We start from the raw sequence: 25,503 nt of genomic DNA, 5'->3' as shown, positions 1-25,503 counted from the left end.
ATATGGAAATTTTCTGTCCATAAAAAAAAATAATGTAGCAGTGGCCAAAAGACTAATGTTATCCGGTCGTAAAGTCTGACGTCACTAGCTGTGTCTGGGCCTAAACTCCGCTGCAGGTCCATATATCAAACGATCACTATGGCATTACTGAGAGTTGAAAAACTGTCTAAAGTCTTTCATCTTTAATAAAATGATCAGCGTTCTGCTCTACCACGTGTAACAATTGAGTTTAACATCCAGGCATCCATGAAAACGGAATTTATGACATTTAACGGAGTTAGCAGTTAGCAGGAAGTCAGCTCACTAGTTTCTATCTAAATACAATATAGCATGTCCTGACTGCGGGGTTTTGGAAACAAATTAAAACGTACAGCTCTGTTATCACTTCCAACATAAATGAAGACAGAAAACTAAACAGCAGTGACGTTTGTAGGGTTACTGAAGTTGGGCTAGCTGGTATATAATGATGTGCTACTTGACCGCTAGCGACACAGCTATGTTAGCATAATATAAACAAGCTAACTTTTTTTCCACTCGATAAAAGTTACCGTGAGTGTTCTCGGTGGTCAGGAACAAATGTAATCGCATGGCAGGATGCTGTAAAAGGACCAAACTTCAGCCAGGAGAACAACTGAGATAATCCATCCACAATACGAGGTTAGTCATTCATATACTGCTGCATGGGCTGGGCTGTAGTTACATCCTAAGGTTTTAAAAACTGAGCTTAAATAAATGATTAGCGGTAATAAAAGCCGAGGGAGGTCAACAGTGATCACTGACTGTTTTAGGAGCTTTTTGAGATCAAATAGAAGAAAATACATAACATTAAACATGTTAACAACACAAAAGCCATATTAAACGCAGACTACTTTAGGCCCGGAAGTAGGATTCGTCGCGTCATCACTTAACAACCGGATATCCTGGTGGCCTCTTGCATTACTCCTGGTGGTGGCTACACTCATCGTTTATTTACAGTCTACAAGATAAGGATTATTATGACCTATAAATCATGCAAAGCTACTTTACTAGATTCCAAAAATGAAATCGTCACACTGGAAAACTAACACAATAAAGTTCCTTTAAATTTTATTTAAAGACAAATATTGGGTCGACATTAGAGACCACAGCTATCTCGACATTAAGTTTCTTGAACAAGCTCAATACAAATTAATAGCATCTTATATTAATTGCTCTCGACCTTCTTTCAAAGACTTTGCGACCGGTCTGTTATAAATCTACCAAAATGTGATTACTTATGCAGCTTGAGTCATTTTGTCAGATTTGATAAAGCTCCTCCACAGCGGCAGAGGACATCGTCTAACTTGTTTCACTGGCTCCATCGTACTCTTCCCTGTGATAAGTAAAATTAAAAACTGATTGAGGGTCTTTTTCTTCTGGCCTGAACCAAAGCCTCTCTCACTCTGCCCTTTTTAGGTTAGTCGCTTTTATTTGAGAAGCAAACCATGAAAACAGTCATGAATGCACAGCAGATGCCTTTCGTGTGCTCCGGTCAAACTAAAGGGCTCGTCTTCTCTGGTGAAGAATTTCTGGCATCAAATTCACCAAGACTTGAATTCTCACATTGACTTTCACATGTTAAAGTCTGGTTTTAAGCTCACGTTCTGTCTACAAAGCATAATAAGGCTTTCTGGGATTCACAGGGAGTCACTTTGTTTCAGAGGCCATGAATCATCCCGACAGCTGATGCTCGATACACCAAAACCACAGAAACAACCGGATACGGCTTGCTGTTCTGTTATCCACTTAGAAACAAGCTGAGTGACCAGAGTAAAGCACATTCCAGCTTTAAGCATTTCAATCAAGTGGATTTTCTAATTCTCATAATGCAACAAGGAATGTTTCCTTTGACCTACTGCTGTTTATCACAGTCTGAGACTGAGCCAGCATACCACCAACAATACCACATAAAGAGTTCTTTGTGACTCCCATCAGCAAAATGCAGAGTAGCAAATAGGGCCATACATAGCTAACCTAATAGTATTAGTTGGGGCTGCCAAGCCTACCTCAGTGGACTCAGAAGTGGAGGATTTATTGATGGCGAGTGACTGCGAAGGAGCAGAGCTGGAGGTCGGCAGTTTGGGTGACTCTGCTGTGTCACCATTGGGTAGGACTCCATCAGCGAACCACACCCTCCTCTGCTCTCGTGAGACGGACCCTGAATGTCAAAGACACGCTGTCAAATTAAAAGCATCAATCGTAATTGTTTTGGTCAATGCTGAGATCACAATAATTTAATATGATTACACTGGGCTACAGCCAAAATTCTTTCAAAATAAATTAAGCCACACAAATGATTTTGTGGGGCTAAAACTGAAAAGGACACTTAAGGGTATTGGTCGACAAAAAGTTTTTAACTGAAACCTGGAATAACATAAATATAAAGGCACTTCGACCCCTGAATTTTGGCAGAAATGAGCCAACTGAAGTAGGTTGATGCCAATTTTCCTAAACTGTTCATCCAGTTTTATTATCAAGCATGAAATTCAACTGTCCAATTTTGAATCTTATGTCATCTCCATTTGAGCTTTTGACCTCTCCTGTGACCTTGGATTTCACCTTCCTCGCAGCAGGAAATCTGTGGTGCTTCAACGTGAAGTTAGAGGATTTTAGAGCATATTAAAATACATAATTTTTCAGTATGCTGTTGAAAGTAGACAGACACGTATTATTGTATTATTGATCAATTATTTTGCAATGTAATAATCTTCTGTCTTCTTCATTTAAATGTATATTCTCTGGACATTCTTTTTAATTTTTGTGTGATTATTTTCCACAAAACAGTTGCTCTTGTCTTTGAAAAGTGCTATATAAATAAATTGTTTGCCTACTAGTCGATTTATTTTAAGAAAGAAATGTAATTAAGTGGACTACCTTGGATTTTTAATTAAAATTTACTTGGAGGAGGAGGACATATGAATTTTATAGCTACTACTGCCTGATGTGGGGTGAATGTGATCATTTAGAAATGTAAACAGTTGGGAAAGTAGTGCACTGAGCCATAAAAATGATTATTTTGAAATAAACAGCACAATATATCGATTACATTACGATTTATATCGACTGTTAAAAGCTAAAACTGTCATTGAGATTTCACTCACACACACACACACACACACACACACACACACACACACACACACACACACACACACACACACACACACACACACACACACACACACACACACACACACACACACACACACACTAAATGAAATATCAGCATATAAGGAAAAATCTGCAGAGGACAAAGTGTCACTTTCAAGGGTTACAAAAGATGTTAGCATAAGAGTACTTTTATTCGCCGTAAAGGTCGTACCCTCGTTGCCAGGCTGCTTCAGGACTCCCACGGGCACCATGACGGTTGGAGGGGGCGAGCTGAGCACCCCAGAGGCCTGAGCCTGCTGCAGAGGGGGGATGGTGGAGCAGTACTCAGCTGGGTTGTTGGGGTTTGGACTTTGATTGCTCGCAGCAGCCGGCGTTTCCCATGATTGAGCTGACAGAGAGAAAATGGCACCAGTAAACATTAGGAGTCGTCATGCGTTACATAAGTACACATACATTTTTCACACCAGGAGAATTCTTGGGGAATTTAGAAGACTTTCCTGTAAGCAGGTACTCCTTCATAGCACAAAATTCACAGGTGTTACTATTTTCTCTAATGAGGCCTGTAAGTCTTCACTTCAGCCTTAAAGCTGCTACAGCCTACAGCTGTGCTTCACCTCAGCTCATCAACGAGACTCTTTGACACTCTTTAAATCGCAGCACAAAACCCATCTGTTTACATTAGCATATCAGCTGTAACCATCTTGTTTTATACGTTTTACATTCATAGTGTTCTTGGATTTTAAATCTCTTTTAATGCTGTTCTTGTTCATTTTGTGTTTTAAGGTGACCTTGAATCCTTTGAAAGGCGCCAACGAACAACATTATTATTAAAACTCATTATTAAGTCATTAATCAGTGAACCTGGACTGACCTGCACTGATAATTAAAGTCATTAATATAACCCATTCCTTTCATAGCACGATGTGTCAAAATGTGTGCTGTAAACATGATTTATCTATACAGAAGCTGCGCCACATTAGAGATAAAATCAAACTGCTGCTAACTACTGAACCTTTGGACAGATCGCATTTTTATTCATTAAGAAGCTCTGATCAACTTCTCTTTGATGTTCTCTTTGCATGGTCAAAAACCGTTCGTGTTTCTGCTTCGTACCCTTTTCGTTTACACGCTTTGTTTTGTCGCCCCAAATCAGGTTTTCAATACACCTGTTCCTTTACTCTGTTTATTGAACCGATCTTTATTTCTTCTGAAGCATTTACTGGATTACTTTTGCATAAAGCTGTGATGCTTTGTTTTGTTTTGCTGTATATTATGTCATGCACTGTTCCATTACAACTTGCTGAACTGGATTTCAGGCTTTTCAAAAGTTTTCAAACTTTGTGGTGCAAACGTCATGCAAAATTAGACACTTTATTCAGAACAAGTTTGGTTTTCAATTGGAAAGACTTTCTTTTTGGATTTGCAAACGCAAAAATAAACTACCTGCGAGTTTAGCGGCTCACATTTCTAAAGCCAGGTGGCCCAGCCTTAGAGAACTTGTGTGTTGCTTATGCAATCTTCATAATGTGGAGAAAAATTAATAAATAAAGACAAATTGCTTTTTCCATAAGATCCCACGAGAGAGAAAGCACATCTTACCAAGTCCCTATTACTGTTTAATCTTGTTATTTATTCTATTATTAGTCTCTTATAAATTATTTCACTTTTATTTCTCCAATTCTTCTCTCTTTCTTAAAGCAAGTAATACTCCATGGTCTGTTTTTGTGTTCTGTAATTATGTAAAAAGAAACAAACAAACTTCTAAGCGGAATTACACTGGAAAGTTGTATAAACACAGATGATTTTATATACCGCTGTCTACCGTGTGACTGCAAATAAAGAAAATGTAAAATTGGACAAAGGTTTTATCTGGACATACTAAATTCATTAAAAGGATATGGAGGAAACACTTAGCAATTTGCACCTCTAACATCTGATTTCATAAGTTGCAAAGAAGAAACCTTGCAGTACTTGCAATGATGCTCACCACTTGTCAGAGCAGAGTGACAGGTGACACAGACACGAGCCTCCTTCCTGTCCATGTACGTGAGCCTGCACTTCAGACTGCAACACGCCGCACAGAACACCTTAAAAACAACACGGAGAGACAGAAAAATAATCCACACCAGAATCCTACAAATGACCAAACCTCCAACATGACATCATCACCTTCAACGTAAAAATTATTATTATTATTATTTTTTAATTAAAGAACGTCCAGAAAGTTGTCATTAAATGTGCAGGAAATGTAGCGTTTTATGGACACTGATTTCATGTACTGAGCCAGCGCTTCAATGAGCTGCAGCTGCGTACACGACACTTTTCTTTCAATGGATTAGTACCTCATTACGTGTCATTTTCCAGTATCATGTACTTTAAATAATTAGACAGAGGGTAGATGATCCTTTTAATTTCAGAGCCACGCGGCACCATTATAATCTAGTTGTGGATCTAGCACTGTGGTGGAGGGTGCACCGAGGTTCCCGCTGCGCCTATTGTTTGCAGCCCCAGTGCAGGTGTTAGTATTACTGCAGTGCCAGCTCCCCCCTGCTCAAGTGGCAAGGAGCGTGTGTGATTTTGTTTACTACCATGGGAAATTAAGTAGCAGTCCGCCGATTTTTCCACTGCACTGTCAGCGACTGCATCTTCAGCTTAGAGCACAGTGCAGACAACCTGCTTTGTGTGTGTGGGTGGGCATAATGCTATAAAGCTACCTGCCCAACTATCAGCAAATAAATGCCTAAAGAGGAAAGCGTCTATCACAGCCCTGCATTAAATTTACCTCCTTCATCTATCAAAGCTATTTCCACATGTTTTTCCATCTCGCCGTTTCTGTTTTTGCTTAATATTAAAACACTGCCTACTTTTGGTGCACACTTACGAGATTTATTAAACATCAAAAACAACATAATCACAGAGATACACAGTTGTGTAATAGGTCATTATAGCTAGACTGCTCTTTATGGGTTAGATTAGCACAGTTTTAGTACACCACTGACCTTGCCACAGGCCCTGCAGTGATGCCTCCTCTTGGTGAAGGTGAACTTGACGTCACATTTCATGCAGACTGGAGCCTGGGAGTCAGGCACCCACACAGGGGCGACCTCTCCCAGAGAGCTGGTAGGTTTCCTGCACAGAGCACCTTGTTGCCCTGCCTGGAGATCATTGTCTGGGCTCTCTGGGGGTATGAGGGATGGAGAGTGGATGATGCCCTCTCCATTCACGCTGACTGCACTCTGGTCAGTCCCGCCAGGCGACGTTTCGGAGGGTGTGCCTTTCCGGCATTGGTTTTCGAGGTTCTTGTTCTTGTTGGCGGCAGACGGACTGAGCAGGTTCTGCACCTGGCCCGACAACGGCTGTGGGATCTGGAGCTTGAGGCTGACGGGCTGTTTGGGTCGGGCGCCTCCATAGGGAATGCTGACTGGCTGCAGCCGGTTGTTGAGTTTTGGTTGGATGCAACCCGATCCCCCCGCTCCTCCCTCGCCGCTTTCCTGCTTGCTCTCCTCCATTTCTTTCTCCTCAGTTACAGAGTCCTCTTTTGAGGGGACAGGAGAGGGGGAAACACCTTCCTCTACCCTCTCTTCCACCTCCTGAGGCTTAGAGCTAGTCCCGCTCTCCTGTTCCAAACCATTTGGAAGATTTGCTATTCTGTGGTGCTGGTCTACTTGTCCCTCTGGACCACATCTCCTTTCCTTCTCCAGCCCAACCTTGTCCGAAGGAGACGCACCGTTCTCCTCCAACTCACACCCACTCTGAACAACCCTGCTTCCATTCAGGAGACTTTCCCCTTGCTCCTCTTTTAAAATTCTAGTTTGCGTTTCTAGGCCAAAGTCCTGTAAGGCAGCTGAACTGCCATCATCCCCATTTTGTGCCGTGTGTTCCACATTTGGGAGAATTTTTGTGGAGGGTGTTTGTTCCTGTAATCCAACCTCAAAGCTGAAGCGAGTGTGACTGACAGACGAGCCTCCTCCTCCGGATGAGGCAGCTGTCTCTTCACGTTTAGTCTCCTGGCCAGAATCACCAAGCTGGATGTCTGCAGGAGAACTTATCTCTTTGCTGAGGGCATCCAGCTGTGGACTGGACAGGCAGCCATTCTCCACGTTGTCAGAGGCCGTCACAGGGGGCGGCGAGAGGTCGTCGGTGCCCACCAGTTTGCCGATATTGGGCTGGGGGAGGGGAGGGCTGTGGACGTCTGCCGGCCTCTCCTCTGCCCAGGATGGAGGTTCGGGACCAGGATGCCTTTTCAGATCAGCCCCTGAGGGAGGGGTGGAGGATGAGTCGGGGAGGGTCTTAAATGACAGGGGACTCTCCCGGGGGCTGAGGTCTGCGTGAGCCAGCGCAGGGTTCAAAGAGAGCATGTGGGTTGGTGGGGCCAGGATCTGGGTCCACTTAGCATCTGAAAGAATGGGAGTGTCCGTCTCATCTGCAGAGAAAAAAGAAAAAAGGAAAATGAAAGACTGTATGGATCTCAGCAGAAGCTCTTTGAACGTATTTTAATGTACTCACAAATTATATCTACAACTATTTTTTTTTTTTTTACGAAATCAACCAAAATATTAATGTATAAACTGGTATTGTCATCCTCATGTCAGAAAAATTGGTGCTCATGCTTGGTCTTATGAAGTCTGCACCATTTAATATCTATAAAGACATAAATTAATATTTGTCTTGATGTAGTCCCCTATTCCACTTTGCATTTGCCGGACACAACCATTTATCTACACTTTCCAAACAGCTTCCAATTTTCTGCTTAACACATGAAATGTGAAATACGAGGAAGTGGTTAGGAGATCATGAACCCTTGAACAGCCTCACAAGAACAGCCACAGAGAACTGATACAAAGATACACACTTCCAGGTGATCGAAAAAGCTATAAATGGCAGGAACAAAGCAGGGGATGAACTGAGAAATGAGGTTGGCATGGAGTGGGAAATTAGTGTGTGGATGGACTGGGAAATTCTGAGAAAGTGGGCCAAAATGGCTCGCTCGCCCCTGGGAGCCATCAGTCAAGCCGACATATAACTGCTGTGTAATACAAGTAGAAATTCTTAAAATATTTCTTTAAACCGACTTCCTCACACAGTCGGCCCTCGCCTCCATCCGCTGCAGTTCATGCTAAGCTGTTTCAGTGTGCAGCACACACACACACACACACACTTAATCTGCCAAGCTGGATCTCTGACAGAGGTCAAAGATAACCACACACAGACAAAATACACACCAAGTTCACAGTAACATTAAACTCTACTTTGTGCCCATGGATCTGCAGGACTTTAGAAGACAAATTTAGAAGAAGAGCCATCCTTTTTTTTCCCTATAACAGGCATTTGTGCTGGAATGCTGAGAGAATGCAGATACACAGCTCAGTAATGCAGTGTTTACTTCACAATTACCATAAATAAACTGTGAAATCACAGAGTCTCCAAAAAGGCTCCGACACACTTTTGGGATCATTAAGTGTGATGAAAACAGCCAACCCTCCTGTCTTGCACCAGTTACACGATGTCTCAAAGCCTAAGGGAAATGGGAAATTCAATTAATCCTATCCCCTCGTGGCCCGCCCTCAATCCCCACCTGTGAATGTTACTCAGACTTAATGGGCGGTGGCTGATTTTCTGACACCTTGATGATTTACTCTCAGAGGTTGTGCAATGGCACGCTGACAGCAGCTTTTCCTTTTCTGTTCGCCTTTCCTCGTCCGCAATGACTCACCGCTTGTCCTCGTCTGCTGTCTGCATCTATTAAAGCTCACCTTCGTTCTGCTCGAACTCGTCCAGCACCTTGTCCAGGTTGAAGGCCTCGGCCTGGAAGTAATTCTCCATGGGTCAGGAAGCTCCACCCTGCTGACGGCCGTGTGAACCTAAGAGCAGCAGCAAATGTGTCCTCAACGCCAGAGTCTGTCACATTTCCATACCGTATGTAAATGCCTCGCACGGCCAGAATCATATCTCCTTTCTATATCCTCTCCTCACTCCAATATCATTTGACTGAGGAGCCTCTCCAACTCCCTTTTCTCTCTCCTCATTTCCTTCCCAAGCAGTTCTCTCATTAATGATTACTCTGAGGTCACAGGGATAATGACAGAGACATGTGGGCATGGTCTAAATCTTTCTGATTAGCAAATTTCCCAACTGAAGCTGACAGTCAGGATATGAAGTAGCCAAACTGACTTCAATGTAAGGAAAGGTGTTTCAATGTCCCTTGTGTCTATTCTCCTCATTTTTAAAGAGAGCAGGCCCGTCCTATCAGTGTTGCTACATTAAGACTTAAGCTTATTTTCAAAATTAATAAATCTGACAACCACTTGTCTGCTTTTTTTTTTTTTTTTTAAACTGCCAAACTCTGGACATCAATTAGTCAGGAAGAACGGTAGGTGGTTTCCACAGTGACAATGCTGCAGTTTGCCAAAGGTTTGCGTCATTAAAACCATGTTTGATTACTATGCGTTTTTAATATTGCACAGTAAACACATTTCAAGCTCTGTGAGATGCAGATGCAGCATGCAGTGTTTGTTTTGCAGATATCTGTGACAGAAAACTTCAACTCTGGAGTACCAAAAGTGCCGAGAGGTGAGGGCATAGAGGTAGACTTTAGCAAAAAACGTGTTGCAGTTGTCAACTTTAGAAAGGATGCCGAGTCTTTTAGATCTGAGGATCTTCAGAGCAAGGAAATACTCTCTAATTTGCTCATAGCTTGTTAATAATGCAAAATGAAGCTTTCAGTGTTACAAACGCTGTGAGTCTAACCCAGAGAGTAACGCGTTTAACATGCGAGTCATGCAGACAAAATATTTTGTTCATTTAAAGCCACAGGCCTGTACTTTGAAGCAGGATTTGGGGCTTTAGTGAAGTATCTTCAGGTTTAATCTTTGCTTTTTAGTATTACAAAGGTGGTTCACTTTGCATTGCCATGGTAACTCATGCTGCATACCTAAGCAGGTTAGGTGTGCAGGTAAATTTAAAAACAAAAACAAAAAAAAAACAAAAAACACAGCTTGTGCCTGTTGTAATATTACTTGGTAACACTGGAGTTCTGCTTTAAAGTGACAAGCCTGGGAAATGTTTTGAATGATAGCAGAAAAATAAAATTAAAAAAAAAAAACAGGTAGTTGGGGTTTATTTTGCATTTTATCTTCTTTGTTTATGATTTTATTTAATTGTTTTAATGGGACTTTTTCATATTCTCTGCACTGCTACTCTAACAGTTTACACTTATTAAGCTGAAATCATAAAAAAGCATGCAAATGTATATCAGTCATGTTTTACACCTGCTTTGCACTGTCACATGTTGTGAATCACAAACCCTAAAATCCATTTGAAAAGTAAAGCCTGTATAAACACTTCATCTTCATCACATCTGTCAGTCCTCACCTGCACAGAGGTCCTCCTCAGCAGTCCCAGGTGATATTTTTTTCCCCCCTTTCTCTCAACAGGTTTCAGTCTTAGTTCTCAGCTCACCCAGTCTGGCAAGCGCCCAGCGCCCACACCTGAGATAAGGAGAGGAAACACTATTCAGTAAAGTGCTGCTTATCAACTCATGTGCCAAAAAAAAAAAAAAGATGCTGTCTAACTATTATACAGCGAGTAAGGTTAGGGCTGAGGTTACACTTCTCGTGTTTTTCCCCTGTAAACATGTGCTTGGAGAACTGTGGCGTCACACTCACAGTTTGCATTAAACATTTTTAAAAAAGGAGCTAATAACAACACATTTACAAAATTGCACACTGATCAAGGTGTACTGGGCAATGCTAGCTAATAGTCTAGTACTTGTGAAAAGGTCTGTCACTATATTTAAAAGCAATAAAGTCCAATGCAGGATATTAAAAGGAGAAAGAGAGAGACTCGTTTTAATTCATCTCTGGCTGCAATGCTTCTGTGCTCCACTTGAAATGAGCCTGTGGCTCAGGCAGCTCCAAAAAACAGAGTGACAGGGAACCAAGTGATGCAAAGACACCGTGTTACTTAAGGGTAACCGGTGTTTTGGTCTTGAGACAGGAATCTGTGTGACAAAGTTTGGGCAAATAAGTGAAAATGGAGCTTGTTTCCAAGCTGCACTCTGTTAACAAGCCAGATCCATCTGTTTCTTAACCCTGTCATGGGGTCAAGAGCTGGCGTACAGGTTTACAATCTATCGCAGGGCTAGCACGCAGACTACCAATCTTGCTCACATTTCTAACTATGGCAAATTCTCACCAGTTAACTTAATATGCTTCCTATGTGGACTGTGGGAGGGATCCAGAGAACGCAGAGGGAACTCAATCAAGAACAACATGTAAATTTCACAAAGATGGGACCCAGCTGGTGGTGGATTCATTGGCTGTATTGCTGATTTAAGTTAACGTCCACACTGAAATCTTACCCAAGTTGACAAGATTAAATATTTGAGCCTATGGGCTGTAGAGTACATCATGTCTTCTTAAAAACATAGCTCCAAGGGGTAATAGACAGTACTAATAACAAGCTGGAGAGGCCAAAAATAACAACTGAATATTTTGGAGGAAAAAAAGTCAGTGCAGCTCTTAATTCTTTTTTTAAATGAAAGCCTCATCCAACGCAGGAAACAGTTGGACCCTGAAAAGGGGTCGATTAGTTAACAAGCGGATACTTTATTATGCTCATAAAAAGGGAAGCTACACATCAGACAGCTTAGTGTTCACATTCATGCTGCTACTCTCTTAGACTAAAGCTAATAAACAATACCCAGCAACGGCCGATCACCATGTATGCTATGCTGCACATTATTATACGCATTGCCCATCAAAGCCTGACAGGGTAATCAGAGCTATGAATGGACAGCAGCTGAAGCCTGTACAGTAAACCTGCCCCATGTGTCCTTGCTGACGAGGAGACCTTGGAGCGAGGATGTAATGTGGTGCGGCTGCAAATGAGTAACAGCCAGGTTAAACTTCAGGGTCATCCTCATAAGGACAAACGAAACCACGGATTACACCAGAGACCAAATATTCCACAGGGCCAAGGCCTCGCAGAAATGAGCAGAGTCAACATATTTCCCGCTTAGTTTAAGATGCAAGTGGGGGCATGACGTCAGCACAAAACCGTAAAGGCACCGGACAGGAGCGTAAACATGGAATATGGATGTGGGATTGTACCATTTCAGAAGAACAGGGCTGACGGAGGTTATCACGGCTACAAACAGGAGTAAACTGAGGTAGTGCTGCTGGAGCTCACCAGAGGTGCTTTCCATTACTTTTCTGAGAAAGTGGTGAAAAACTGAAATATTCACAGCCAGTAAAAACAAACCGAACAATACAAGTTGTCAGACTGACATTTAAAACACGATGAATGATTCAATCAACTTGTGCACTGCATGCTTAAAAACACTCCACAGGTGCAGGGCGGTGAAAATTTTCTCTAAACTCATATGCCAAAATTCTTGAAAATGAACCCCCCCCCCCAAAAAAAACAAAAAAAAACAAACAAAAAGCTAATACATGATCGAGTCCAGAGCTTTCCTGACAGAAAGAGGAACAGGGCTTCATTCCATGCCTTTTGTGCAGCTGAGTCGACTGAGTATCGGGGGCTTACTTTCTAACATTTTAGGGACTTTACTTTGGAATACAAAGCTCCTGAAAGCGAATGTTACTCTGAGCTAATGGTATACAAACAATCCACTCTGGACCCTTTTCAAGTCAAGAGGTTAAAAATGGGCAAATAGCTCAAAGTCTCTTTGATCTGATGGAAAATGATGCGTTCAGGTAACTTAAATGATTTTATACTTGTGGGAAAAGCGCCACGCAAGTTAAAATATTGAATAAAAAGTGAACAAACTGAAATATTAGGTTGTACTACATGGTGCTTGAGTTTTTACAAAATTTAACAGCCTGCAGGACTTTGATCAACACTGATTATAACAGCATGCAATTCATAGCCGATGGCTTTATTTACTGGTTTGGGAATTGTCTGATTTAAAAAGAAGATTAAACAAGAGTTAGATATTTCATTTTCATACTATTACTACTACTATATGTTACTGAATTTTGCTAGACCCTAAGAAATACTGAGAGTCAATAAACTGTTATCTGCATAATCTCAACAACTTCTTTTTTGAGAATCATTTTTATTACGCATTTCTTTAATGTAAGTCATATTGACTAGTTTTTCAAATAACTGAATCAAAAATGAGCAAAACAAAAAAAAAGCTAGAGACATTGACTGTATAAAAGAAATGGACACATCCACAGTGAAGAGGTTGTTTACTTTAGTCAGACAAAAGTGCCATGTTTTTACTGATTGTTTGATTTAAGGCATGATTTAAGTAGGCATGTCACCAAAACCAGTACTTACTGTAATTATCGATATCGCAAATGTGACAGCACTTGGAGTTGTGCGTGTTCACCAGTATAGTGGAAGTTTTGGTATTGCATGTGAGCTTGTCAATCACAAGGTAGGTCAACCTTAAAGGACACTCTGCTGTATTGTCCTTCCATTGAGCGCTGTAATTTACAAAGAGAACACCATTCTGTATGAAATAAGACATCAGCAAAGTTGACAGAGGTCAAAGTTGAGGGGTGTCAAAAATTTTATACAACCAGACTTCTTCAAATAAAGGAGTCAACCTCCTGTTGGCTACTAGAAAGAATGCAGATGCAAGGCACCAGACACAGGCGCTATAATCCACCATCTTTTATATAAAGTCTATAGCTGGAGGATGTTGCTGGACACTAAAGTAGCATCAGCAAGACAAAGAACAAAAAAAAAGTGAAGTTTAAAAGGAAAAATTACAACTAAAGCGTGTGAGGTGATTCGCTTTGGAGAGCAAATTATCTTCATACCTCCTGCTCTGACCGCTGAACTGAAGAAACATCTAAGCACCAAGTCTTAACCTCAGCCAACCTCTGCATCGTTTTCCCCAGGTGAGAAGTTTCCCTCCTAATGAAAGACTTCTAAAACCGTCTTACACTATAAAAGCATCCAGTGGAGCTGTCGTAAACACATACACACTCACACAGACACGCCTCCATAAGGACAGGAGCCCATCCCTGATTAAGATTTAATTACTCTGCAGAGGCGTTGAATAATGCATCTTTAGTCAAAGTGCATGAACAAGTCATATTTTTAGACATGTAAACTCAGAAAGATGCTTCAGAGGAGGCATATGTGCATGAAATTGTGTCAGTCAGAGAGGAAAACAGTCCTGCAGTAACAAATTCTTAAGAACATGTTGTGTACAAACATGCTGCAACTCATCAAAAACCATCAAAGAAGAAAACGTGTGATGCCGCCTACAGTAAAGCAAGAATATCGAGATTGTGCATGATAGAACAGCTCAGCTGATAATTATTATAACCCCTCTGTGAACAATACACTAATGATTTATTTGATAGAGAGGCCACAACACTGTGTTTAAATTTTCTTTGGCTAATGCACATCTGTGGTTTTAAAATCAGTGCCTCATCAATAACTTGACAGACTGGCATGAAATGTAAAACTAATCTATTCTGGAATAAACCTCAATAATAAACTCGATACACAATATATTTCAATGTTATTTACTCTCTCATTTAAACAGCGTGCTGTTCATTTTTAAATGTCTTGTTTTGTCCGAACAAAAGTCCAAAACCAAAAAAACCCAATCCAAACACTTTTAGCTCCATTCTCACTACCTTTAAGACAGGTTTCCTCTGATTGGCTGCCCCTTGTAAACAAAAGATTTGAACTGCAGGTGGGTGGAGCTTTCCTGCTTGTATACCAGGGGTGGGCAACTCCAGGCCTCAAGGGCTGGTGTCCTGCAGGTTTTAGATCCAACACAGCTGATTTAAATGACTAAATGACCTCCTCACCATGTCTTGAAGTTCTCCAGAGGTAATGAATGAACTCATCATGTGATTCAGGTGCGTTGACCCAGAGTGATATCTAAAAACTGCAGGACACCGGCCCTCGAGGCCTGGAGTTGCCCACCCCTGTTATAGATAGATCTTAAGAGCCTGTTTGAAACGGATTGCTTACAGCGGACTGGAGGCAGGGCAGCACAATAATGGTTTGTATCATAATCTTAATTATTTAACATGTTTATTCAATCAATCAGTTTTCTTTTTAAACAGATTTTATTTCATTTGAAATAGAATAATCATTTTAATTATTACCTAAACAGCCTATCACTCAAGGGTAACCACTGATCTGTCTTTACCGCAGGATGTCTGAGGCCGGCAGTGCAGACTGAGGCGACGGGAGGCAGTGTTGGCAGTGAACAGCAGCCACAGGGAAACGGTCAACTGGCACACCCCACCAAAAATGTAAGAACTGTGTGATATTTCATGACGGCAACCATTAATAATCCTTCATATTCAACTGAAAGTGAGAGAATTTTCTAGATCAATGTTACTAACTTAGGGCTCTCTTTGAGTCATCTTTGTTAGAACTGAACTAAAGAGCAAATGAATCTAAACCTTTAGAGGGGTGGAAGCGCACAAGTGTAAAGGAAAGGTGTGAGCTTTAATTAATTGGAAAAGAACTACAGCTTTGTATTGATCATGAATGCAAATCAGTAACCGTTCCTTCCAATTTATTTCATTTTCATAACTGCTGGTCATCAAAATCAGTTGAGATTAAAAGTCGAATTAACTGCCCAGCCCTAACTGAAACTTTGGTTAAGCTCAATACGAGCACACGTACCAAACACAACAAGGAACTATTTTTAAATCGAGCAACCAGCAGCTGATCTCCAGGCTCACTCCAACAGTCACGCTCCAGTGTCAGCCAGACATGCTAATATTGAAGTGGCCCATCAGGCTACTAACATGATAAACCATACCCGACTGGACCTGCCTGGCACGGCAGCCAAATTAAATAAGACAAGGGCATAAACAGCGAGGAAGCTCGGACATACCAGAATGCTAAACAGTTCATTAGGTCCACGCAATCAGAACAACGACTCCTGTATCCTGTTGTTATTTCCTGAGAGGGAGCAGCATTCGCTTCCTCGCCAATGAGGTGGATATCCTCTACAATCATTAGTGTAATCAGACATTTATGTTTTGGTTATACACAAGCTTTGGACTATTTCAATATTTCATGGGTTACTACAAGTATATTTCTAACAATTTTGTGTTACATTTGTGGCTATTTCCTGAATGTGTGCACATAAATGTCCTCTACTCTCCACATTTTATGAGCAGGCCCTTTAATTGGTATGACGTGCACTTCACATGTCACACCAATTAAAAGACCATGAACCCATTACTAACAGCATTTAAGTCCAACAGGATTTAGGTCACTCATTGGCATGGGCTCCTTAAATATTAGTTGCTCATTATTAAAGTTATCATTTCCACACGCGTTTCCCTTACAAGTCTGTTAAAAAAAAAAAAAAGTCTGTGCCTGTAAGCCAAAAGTTACTCAAGAGTAAAATTGGTGTTTTTGCCATCTGAACCCTGAGAATGACCCAAGATTTCCTGGTGAAATTAAAAATAAATGTCCTCCATAAATGTTTCTAAGTGTTCAGACTTGGTCACAGCTCATTAAGTATTTAAGGGAGTTTGACGGCAAACGGTAACCCGGTTAGAAGCCATCGCTGATGGCTGCATTCATGCGTACACAGACCAGTATCGCAAATTGATGTAAATGATTTAAACACAAAATTGTCTTTATAAGCAAAAGAAAATGAAAAAAAATTAAATAACTTCTTTCTTCCTTATCATTTTCTTGCCTGAATATGAAGCCCTTGCCAGCTCCCACTGGTTTAAGGCAGAGTATATTAATCATCAATCATAAACTACAGTCCTAATTGCATTCAATTATGCACAAACTTTCTATTTCTTGGTTCAAAATTTGACCTTTTTTGGGGGGGGGGGGCGGGTAACTGCATACATAAGCACAATCAGTCTGCAAATAGTGTGCATTAACTTACTTAACATAAGTCTGTGCATTTTCCTAGTATTTGTGGCCATTTAATAACTCGCATTGAAAATCTGTCTCCTTTTGTCCATCGCAGAAAGAAAGATATTATAGTCTTATACTGACATAATTTTTCAGTACATATGTAGATACAAGAAAACCCCAAAACTTTGCTTATTTTTTGGTATTGGAATGTTGTTCTGACAAAATGAAACATTTAAATTAGAAAAAACAAATTGGAATGTCTGACAGACATTTTTACTGTCCAAGAATAAAAACACAGAGTTAGGAATTAACATTAATGTCTCTTTTAAAACTTTAAAATCTAAGCTCTCTTGTAATTTATTCAAGTGGTCTTCAGGAATAGTTCTCCAGGCTTCTTGAAGGACATCCAAAGCTCTTTCTTTGCATGCTGGCTGCTGTTTGTTCTGTTCTCTATCAAGATGATCCCTCACTGCTTCAGTGCTTCTGTTCTCTAGGAAGGCCAATCCATGACAAGATAATGTTCCATTGTGTGTTTTTCTATCCAGCTATTCTTTTATTGCATAAGCAGTGTGTTTGGGATCATCGTCATCCTGAAAATGAAGCTGTTTTAAAGATGATCTTGCATAGAGGATCAAAATCTGATGTTACTTTTTTACATTTGTAATTTCTTGAACTTTGACAAAATCTCCAACACCATTGGCAGAAATACAGCCCCAATCCACCACAGAGCCTCTGCAGTGCTTTACAGATAACTCTGTAGACACTTGTTGTTCTAATTCTCTTCCCAACTCCTTTGTACACACCGACAAAGATTTGAACCAAAAACACCAAATCTGACTTTTATTCATCACTGAATAATTTCACCCATTTTCAGACCAGTTCCTGTCTAATTTGCTATACTGTCCACAGAGATCATTACAGAAGTCTTCAGTGAGCAGTAGATGGATCAACTGAGGAGCCAGATGCATTTCTAATGTCTTCTGACAGGTCTTTGCTGGATTTCCCATTTCTTAAGGACATAAAGACCTTGTTGGTCAAAAATACTATTTTGTGTAGTCAAACTGTGTTCTCTTGGGTATTTTTTGTAAATTTAAGTAATGAAAATGGAACAACTTATGTGTCTTTGTGACAGGCTGCCCATAAGCTGCATAAAAATAGAATTTAAAACTGGGTCTTAGCCAAGTTGTCTTATGTGTAGACAACACTGCTTCACCTCTTGAGTTAGGGGTGTTTTTTACATTGGAATAAATAATGTCAGTGTTAAGTGGCTTAACAAACCAACAAGCAAACAAAAATATTCTTCTGAAAACTGTCAGATATAAGAACTGGACTACAATGAGTGAAAAAGCAGGCAATGCTCAGAGAAAAACTCTGAAAAACCTTCAGAAAGACAGGAGAATTATTGCTCAAGATCACTTGAAACTCAGGCTCCTTCTAAGCAGTATAGTACATTACTATAGATTAGTATTAGTAGTAAATTATAAGTAGATTAGCATAAATTCATCCTCAGGGAGGGATTAATTTTCCATAGCAAACATGTACATGACACAAACAAGTAGGACATAACATTTTGTAAAAAGAAAACACTGAATGTATTTATTATTTATTATTATCTGCAACTATATTTTTAAATAAGAAGTGTAATTTTTATTACTTGCCTTTGAAAGTTATGGTTAGGCAAACAATAGGTGATTGGCCAAGACTTTTAATTTACAGAAACTAAAGAAAACAGGCTGCCCTTTTCACACTGTTAAAAAGTAATCATGAAAATAATCAATGGATGAATCAAGAGTTAGAATGATATTTATCTGGAGCTGTGAGATTAACCGGCAACTCTGGATTTGGAGAAACAAAAAAATGTAAATGTTATAAATCATGAAATAAATAAAATAAAAACGCGTTGAATTTCCTATTATTTCTCATGCTATAAGAATTCCCAGGACTACGATCTCACATCCTGAGAAACAATGTTTTTAGCTCCACATCCAGCACCGCCGTGTTCCAGACGCAGTCTACTGAGGGTGAATACAGGAAACCTCAAGTGATCGCTTCCTCTCTTTAAGAATAGACTGACATCACTTTCTACCAGCATGATCGCCAAACTGAGTGACACATTATTATGTAATGTGTGCTATGCTTAACGCCCAAGCTGGAAGTACACTGGGAGTTGTCCTACCTCCTCCTTCTACTGCTTTAAGCTTTTTTTTCCTGCTCTTCAAGACAAAATAAATAAAAGCAAAAACACATAAAAGGAAAACATGCCACAGGTTTGTATCCTCTGAAAGGTCATGCTCGCTTAAAAATAAAATAATTTCTTTGACAGGAGAGGTTGAAAAAGTTAAATCCCCTGAGATTTACCTTCAGGAGGAAAGAGGAAAGTAGCTGTCCTCCTGTTATAAAGAGCTACTCTGCTTCACAGAACGTGTCAGAAGCTATTACGAGCTTCCTTTCTCCCTCATGTTTGATCTACATTTAACCACCACTACAAAGAAAGAAAAATCAGCACAGGGAGACTGGCTGCTGGTCTGCCATTGGGGAGACTTGTAATTCTTTCTGAAAGCATACAGTAACCTACATCTGGGACGTCTCTGCACACATGAGAGCCCGTCTCTACACGGGCGTCTGTTGGATCAGTTGAATCACACATCCTCACTGGGATTTATAACCACCTGAAGATGAAGTGGGATATCTTTATGCTTCATGGGAAAAAAATAATTTCACATTAATATTGCCAAATACCATCTAGTACCATTTTATTAATAAATATACGTTAAGATATGTGGTGGTGATGTGGCTTTTTCTTTGGTCCCAAATTCATTTTTTAATTTGCCATTGCTGATGACTATTCAAGGTGCCCCTGGGACAGGCCTACTTCTGGATAAATCCACCTCCAGGCCTGGACTAAAGTCTGGACAGCAAATGCAAAAGTCGCATCAGCAAGAAACCTGATAAAGTTTGTTTGGACTAAACTACCATAGATACAAAACCAACTCAATGACAAGCTGTATTATTTCCTCTTTTAAGCCAACCTTCTTCTAATTGGCTGTCCCTTTCAAACAGACGGACTGTGGGTGGAGCTTCTGTTCTCAAAGCTAGCACTTTGCGCCTGAGATGACGAAATTAGGCATATCTGCTCCTGCTGGCATCAAAGAGAGACAAAACTACCTGAAACAGAGCATGCAGAGCAGTGTGAAGCCTGAGCTTTTCGCTGACAGTGGTTTCTTGTATATACAACACTGACATTATTTCATTACTTCACCTTTTCCATTTTTGAGCATTTGTAATATGCACATCCACTCACATAACAGTGGCAAAAAAAGGATATTCATAATGGGTCCCCTTTAAGAGACTACTCACTGACATAAGAGGTCAGTAATTCAGGGAGCTGTAAAGAAAGGGACTTGTGTTGCAAATATTTTGCACCAGACCATGTTTAAACTGCTCATCATCAGCAGATAGATAAGAGAGGACTTTGACATAGAGCAGAGCATTAATCAAAATCCAGTCTAAATGTTATTATAACCCCTTTTTAAATTTAGTTTTCAACTATTTGGTAACCTGAATTTCTAGCACCCACCAGAGAGGTTCAAGCCAGCACCAAAGGGAAACCCCTTGTATTATTAAAATCTATTAGAAAGTGCAAGGAATTTATTTTATAAGGCATAATATCATTTTTTTAATGAAATTGCCAGGATAAAAGATACAGATCACTCAAAAAGGATCCTAGTCTTTATTGTAGATGTGCACTTGTGCAGAGCAGGTAGACGACCATTTGATTAGCTTATAAAATCATAAGTAGCACTGTTCAACCTGAGAAGCATAACTTACCTAATCAAAACGTTTAAAAAAAAAAAGTTATCCTAGCTGAACTGCACTTTTTTTTTAATATATTCCGAGTTGATTTTGAAATTCTTGACTATCCAAGACCTGGACAGAAGCAAAGAGACCAAATACAAAAGGTGTAGCACCAGGAAAGCTCACCAAACCAACCCTTGAGAGCGCATAGATGACCACTTGCTTGGATTATGCAACCATAAGTGGCACTGTGGCTGTGCCTGCAGGCCAAACACACCCTCGCTGGATGAAGATCACTCTCAGGTAGACTGGGAAAACACATGGAAAGCTACTCTGTGTCATTAAAAGAAGGTGGGTTAAACTGGTGCAGCTACACGACAGCAGCGGTGAAGTGTTTGTCTATTTGTTTGTTAACTTGGGTAGTTGTATTAGCTGGCCAGCTAGCTGAATTAAACCAAATTCACAAAGGCCACGAGTTAAGTTTCCAAAACAATTCTGACCCATTCGTCTTAGCAGTGTGGCAAAAACTGAGATTTTAGGCGTCAAATAATAGCACTTAACAGCAGCTGGCGGTACTGGAGAAAGCCCTAAAGATTGAGCGGGCAGTCGTGCGCCGAGTGACGGGAGAGACTTGCTGCTCTGGCGGACACTCACGCCGTCATTGACTCGGTGGGTTCCGTTGCTAACGGACAGTCATAACGGTTAATAGAAACCATAAAAGCCTTCCTCCTCACATTAAGTCACCCACACCAAAGTATTTTCCTCCTGTCGCACTGCTATCAACCTCACTGGCTGTCTATCCGCAGCTGGCAATGTAAAGGAGAGCGCGTTGTGTAATAGACGTAAGATATAGTGTTACCGTAACGGCACCTTCTCCATATTCCTCACCGTTTATCCACCAAATAAGCCAAAAAAGATAGCACCGCAGCCGTCCACGCTCACTTGGGCTGCATCGATAGTTGGCGTTGCAATGGCGGTTTTGTAAACGTTGGAGCAACAGCAGACCCGTGAAATGTCACGAAAACAAATCCAGTTACTCACCGGAGGAATCCTCATCTTTACGTAAAGTCCCGCGGAGCCCCTCCGTTAGCATCCGCCATACCTGATCGTCTTTCAGAGCTATTTTTGAGTATCCGTCTCGCGTAGACCCACCACCGCCTGCCTGCCTGATTCAAACAGTCGGAAAGTAAAGCTTCTAGTCTAGCGTAGTTGTGCGACAGCAGCACTCAAGGATCCCTCCCCCAAGGTTTAATACTGGGGAAAAGAAGGAGCAGCGATAAGTCAGCCAAAATGGATATCCTAAACTACCGGTTTTCAAAATAAGACGCAAAGCATCTCCCTTAGAGGTTACATTATAACGCCAAGAGAAAAACTGTGAATGCAGATCTAATTAATTTGGACATCATCATTACATTTCTTTAGTTATTTTTTTTGTTTCAAACTGCTTTATAAAATAAACACACCAACCAAAATTGTAATTACTATGTTTACCTTTAAGAAAAACAACCAATTCGGTCACAGATAATATATCGATTAAAACAACCCATCTTTTTGATGCTGTAACAGCAAAGTGTGTACGTTTTACGTGTAAGTTGTTATTGTATTATTTTATAACTAGATAAACAACTTTCAGGAAAGTTCTTTTTTCTTTTTTTATTCCTAAAACATGTTTGGAGGGGTCTTTCAGTAAAAGCCAGTCCATGTTAGTAGTAAATAAGAAGAAGAAGAATATATTCAACAGATAATGAATGAAAAAAAGAACAACTAGCAAATTTACAGGAAAAGAAATACTAAACATCCACATTTTTTAATATGATTCAATTCAGTTTTATTTCTACACCACAGTCACCTCATGGTGTTGTAAGGGAAAGACCCTAAAATATTAGGGAGAGATTTGACTATTTGCTTATTTATAAAACAGGAAGAAAATAGTTTTCAAATAAGGAAGATTTAAAAGTAATATAGTCAAAGGTCTGGCTGTGTTCAAATCTATTTGACAGTCTATAATATTAGGCTAAACCCACACATATTTGTAAAGGAGGAACAGACTATTTTTTTAGTTAGAAATTACTTAAGCAATTAAAGGTTCTTAAAAGGACTGCACTTTATAGCCTTTTATCACGTATATGTAACATATGATTTAATACCATTCCCACTTATTATTAAAGTTTAATTTCTGAGCTCTTACTTTCCCGCAAACAATCACGCAGTTTCCGGTGTTGAACCAACCCTTAGTGTCAAACTTGACAAACCTCCAACCGTTCAGTTCCGTCCAGCCTGCACTGTGGTCCAGCCGCCACCGCTGCAGCAGCAGGGACATTTTGGCTCAAACGGAGCGGAGGGTGAGGTGCTGAGCCCCGGGGAGGGTCCTCGGCTCCATCCCGCTCACGACACCCTAGAGCCAAAATGGCCCATTCATCCCCACTCTCTATAACCTTGCCAGCCCTCGTAGAGGATGACAGGCATGGAGGAATTGATCAGCACGATGCAGCACCGTCAGAGGTGATCAATGAAATGGGATGTGATGTGTAAAACCACCCAAACTCTTTTAACCCCTCCGTACTCGCAGACCCGGCTGCAGTTTTAATAACGCAGTGTTAAAAGCAATATAAACAGTTCCTGTAATTACTGATCGAGAAAGTGAAAAACAGTGACTATAGTAATGGATGCAAACCTACCAAAAGAGAATGTAAAGTGCTCAAGCAGATATAAAAGACTAATAAAAGTCTTAATAACTTTATTATTGGTTTGTAATGTAATAATAATAATAATAATAATAATAATAATAATAATAGGAGAAATAATACAACTAAATAAAACTGAAGGATAAAACTGAAATTAAATGAGACAGAGTACAATTGCTCACTTCCTCTTCCATTTTTAGATAGTCAACCTGTTTTTGATGATGCAGAAGAGTAGTTTTATTAACTTTTCCCCTCTTATTATTCTACTTGTCAAAAATTATCAACATGAGTTTAATTTCTTATAATATTTAGACAGCTGAAATGCTGTTTACGTTATCCAAAGTAGTAATGCTAGTAAATGTTGTGTATTTTGTTACATTGTACTGTAATACTAACATTAAAAGATTATAGACTTCACTGCAGCATTTTACTATAAATCTAAGAAATTTGGATATATTATTACAATATAATGTTATTATTATAATATTTTTTCAACCTCCTTTATATGATATGGAAATGCTGTTTAAAGTTCCAACAACCTACTCATAATGAGACCAAATATGGCTTACATTTAAGAAAAGAAGTAATTCAATTACAAACAATACAGAAATTAAACCAAGCAAGAAATAAATGTGTAAAATTACTGAAACAAGTTCTGGTAGCTCAGTGCCAATGCTGTTATGTAATTACAACATTTAAGGTTTTTATTAACTCCAGTTAACAAAAAATGACAGAAAATATCCTGTTGTAGGACTGTGCACTAGTAACTGCTAAAATTTCTATAGTACATAGTGGGGGGAGGAACGTTTCTATTTGCCTATCACTTACTTTCACTACCACTATCACTTACTTTGGTGCAGTATGAATGGGGAGATTTGTTTCATTAGGAAAAGCTGTAAAATGTATAAAAATACAGTTAAAAGTACAAAATTGATGCCTTCCTTCATATTTTCCTTCAGGGCAGCACGGTGGCACGGTGGTTAGCACTGTTGCCGCACAGCAAGAAGGTCCTGAGTTCAATTCCAACATCAGGCCGGGGTCTTTCTGTGAGGAGTTTGCATGTTCTCCCCGTGTTTGCGTGGGTTCCCTCCGGGTACTCCGGCTTCCTCCCACCGTCCAAAGACATGCAGCTTGAGGGGATAGGTTAATTGGAAAATCCAAATTGCCATTGTGTGAATGTGCGAGTGTATGTGAGTGCGAATGGTTGTCTGTCCCTGTGTGTTAGCCCTGCGACAGACTGGCGACCTGTCCAGGGTGTACCCCGCCTCTCGCCCTATGACAGCTGGGATAGGCTCCAGCGCCCCCCGCGACCCTGAAAAGGATAAGCGGAAGCGAATGGAAGTTGTCCAGTTGGTCTTCTGGGCCAATTCTGTTACCTGGGCCTTAGGTTTGACACCTAACAGGGAAAGGCTACACTGACTGCTAGGTGGTTGCCAGGCAATGTGATGGTGCCATAATATATCATGTTTAATTCAACCTTTGTAAATATAAAGTAAAATTATACAGTTCTTTCATAAGGTTGATGTAGGCACATGAATACTAAAATGGTCATTTTCACCCATTGCTAGGTGGTAGCAAGGTAACATGATGATGTCATAATATCCCATATAGATAAGAACCTGTGTGTCAGGTTTTGCTGCTCAAGTCTTGATGTTATAGGATGAGTTTTTAAACAAGCGCAAGCAGATTTGGTGTATCGTAGTGGGATAGACTTGGCAACAGTGACAAGTGCTTCCAAGTAAGCCAGCAGACTGAGAGCAAAGTGCTGTGCAAGTGGTGGACTACATGTAGTGTTACTGCAAAGTGTTTAGGATCCACAGCTGCTCAGCCACAAAGAGGCATACCACACAAAATTACCATCAGCACAGAAACTGTACACCGGGAGCTTCATGGCTGAGCAGCTCCTGTAGGTGTAATCTGTAAGGGCTCAGCAGTTTTGGCCATGTAATGTAGCATAATAGGAAAAATGTCTCATTAACATTTACATTTCTGAGTCACTTTCCAATTGTTGTTTTAGTAACTATTAGATTGCTATGGCTATGACTTAAGGGTTAGC

General features: G+C 40.3%; 1 protein-coding gene and 1 long non-coding RNA gene across 6 annotated transcripts in view; one reads left to right on the top strand and one right to left on the bottom strand.

The window, feature by feature from the left end:
* zfyve9a (zinc finger, FYVE domain containing 9a) overlaps positions 1-22,050 on the bottom strand; it is a 36,153-nt gene extending 14,103 nt beyond the window's left edge. For 2 of the 5 annotated variants that reach the window (XM_026150267.2, XM_026150269.2), the window contains exons 1-7: positions 21,805-22,050; positions 10,501-10,616; positions 8,883-8,990; positions 6,129-7,552; positions 5,117-5,216; positions 3,317-3,517; positions 2,025-2,176 (exon numbers count right to left, since the gene is read on the bottom strand). In XM_026150267.2, the coding sequence (XP_026006052.2) occupies positions 2,025-2,176; positions 3,317-3,517; positions 5,117-5,216; positions 6,129-7,552; positions 8,883-8,952 (1,947 nt within the window). In that variant the 5' untranslated portion in view covers positions 8,953-8,990; positions 10,501-10,616; positions 21,805-22,050. Of the gene's footprint in view, positions 1-2,024; positions 2,177-3,316; positions 3,518-5,116; positions 5,217-6,128; positions 7,553-8,882; positions 8,991-10,500; positions 10,617-21,651; positions 21,772-21,804 lie in introns of those variants that run through there. The other 3 variants (XM_026150270.2, XM_026150271.2, XM_026150268.2) reach the window with 2 other exon arrangements.
* On the top strand, positions 15,004-18,000 carry LOC145421692 (uncharacterized). Its single transcript, XR_013903047.1, has 3 exons — positions 15,004-15,127; positions 15,283-15,383; positions 17,878-18,000. It is a non-coding gene; the product is annotated as an uncharacterized LOC145421692 (long non-coding RNA).
* Positions 22,051-25,503: the final 3,453 nt, after the last annotated feature.

The sequence above is a fragment of the Astatotilapia calliptera genome, chromosome 18 (assembly GCF_964374335.1).
Source record: "Astatotilapia calliptera chromosome 18, fAstCal68.1, whole genome shotgun sequence".
Lineage (NCBI taxonomy): Eukaryota > Metazoa > Chordata > Actinopteri > Cichliformes > Cichlidae > Astatotilapia > Astatotilapia calliptera.
The sequence above is the reverse complement of the archived record's forward strand: the minus strand, read 5'-3'. Positions and strand labels throughout refer to the sequence as shown.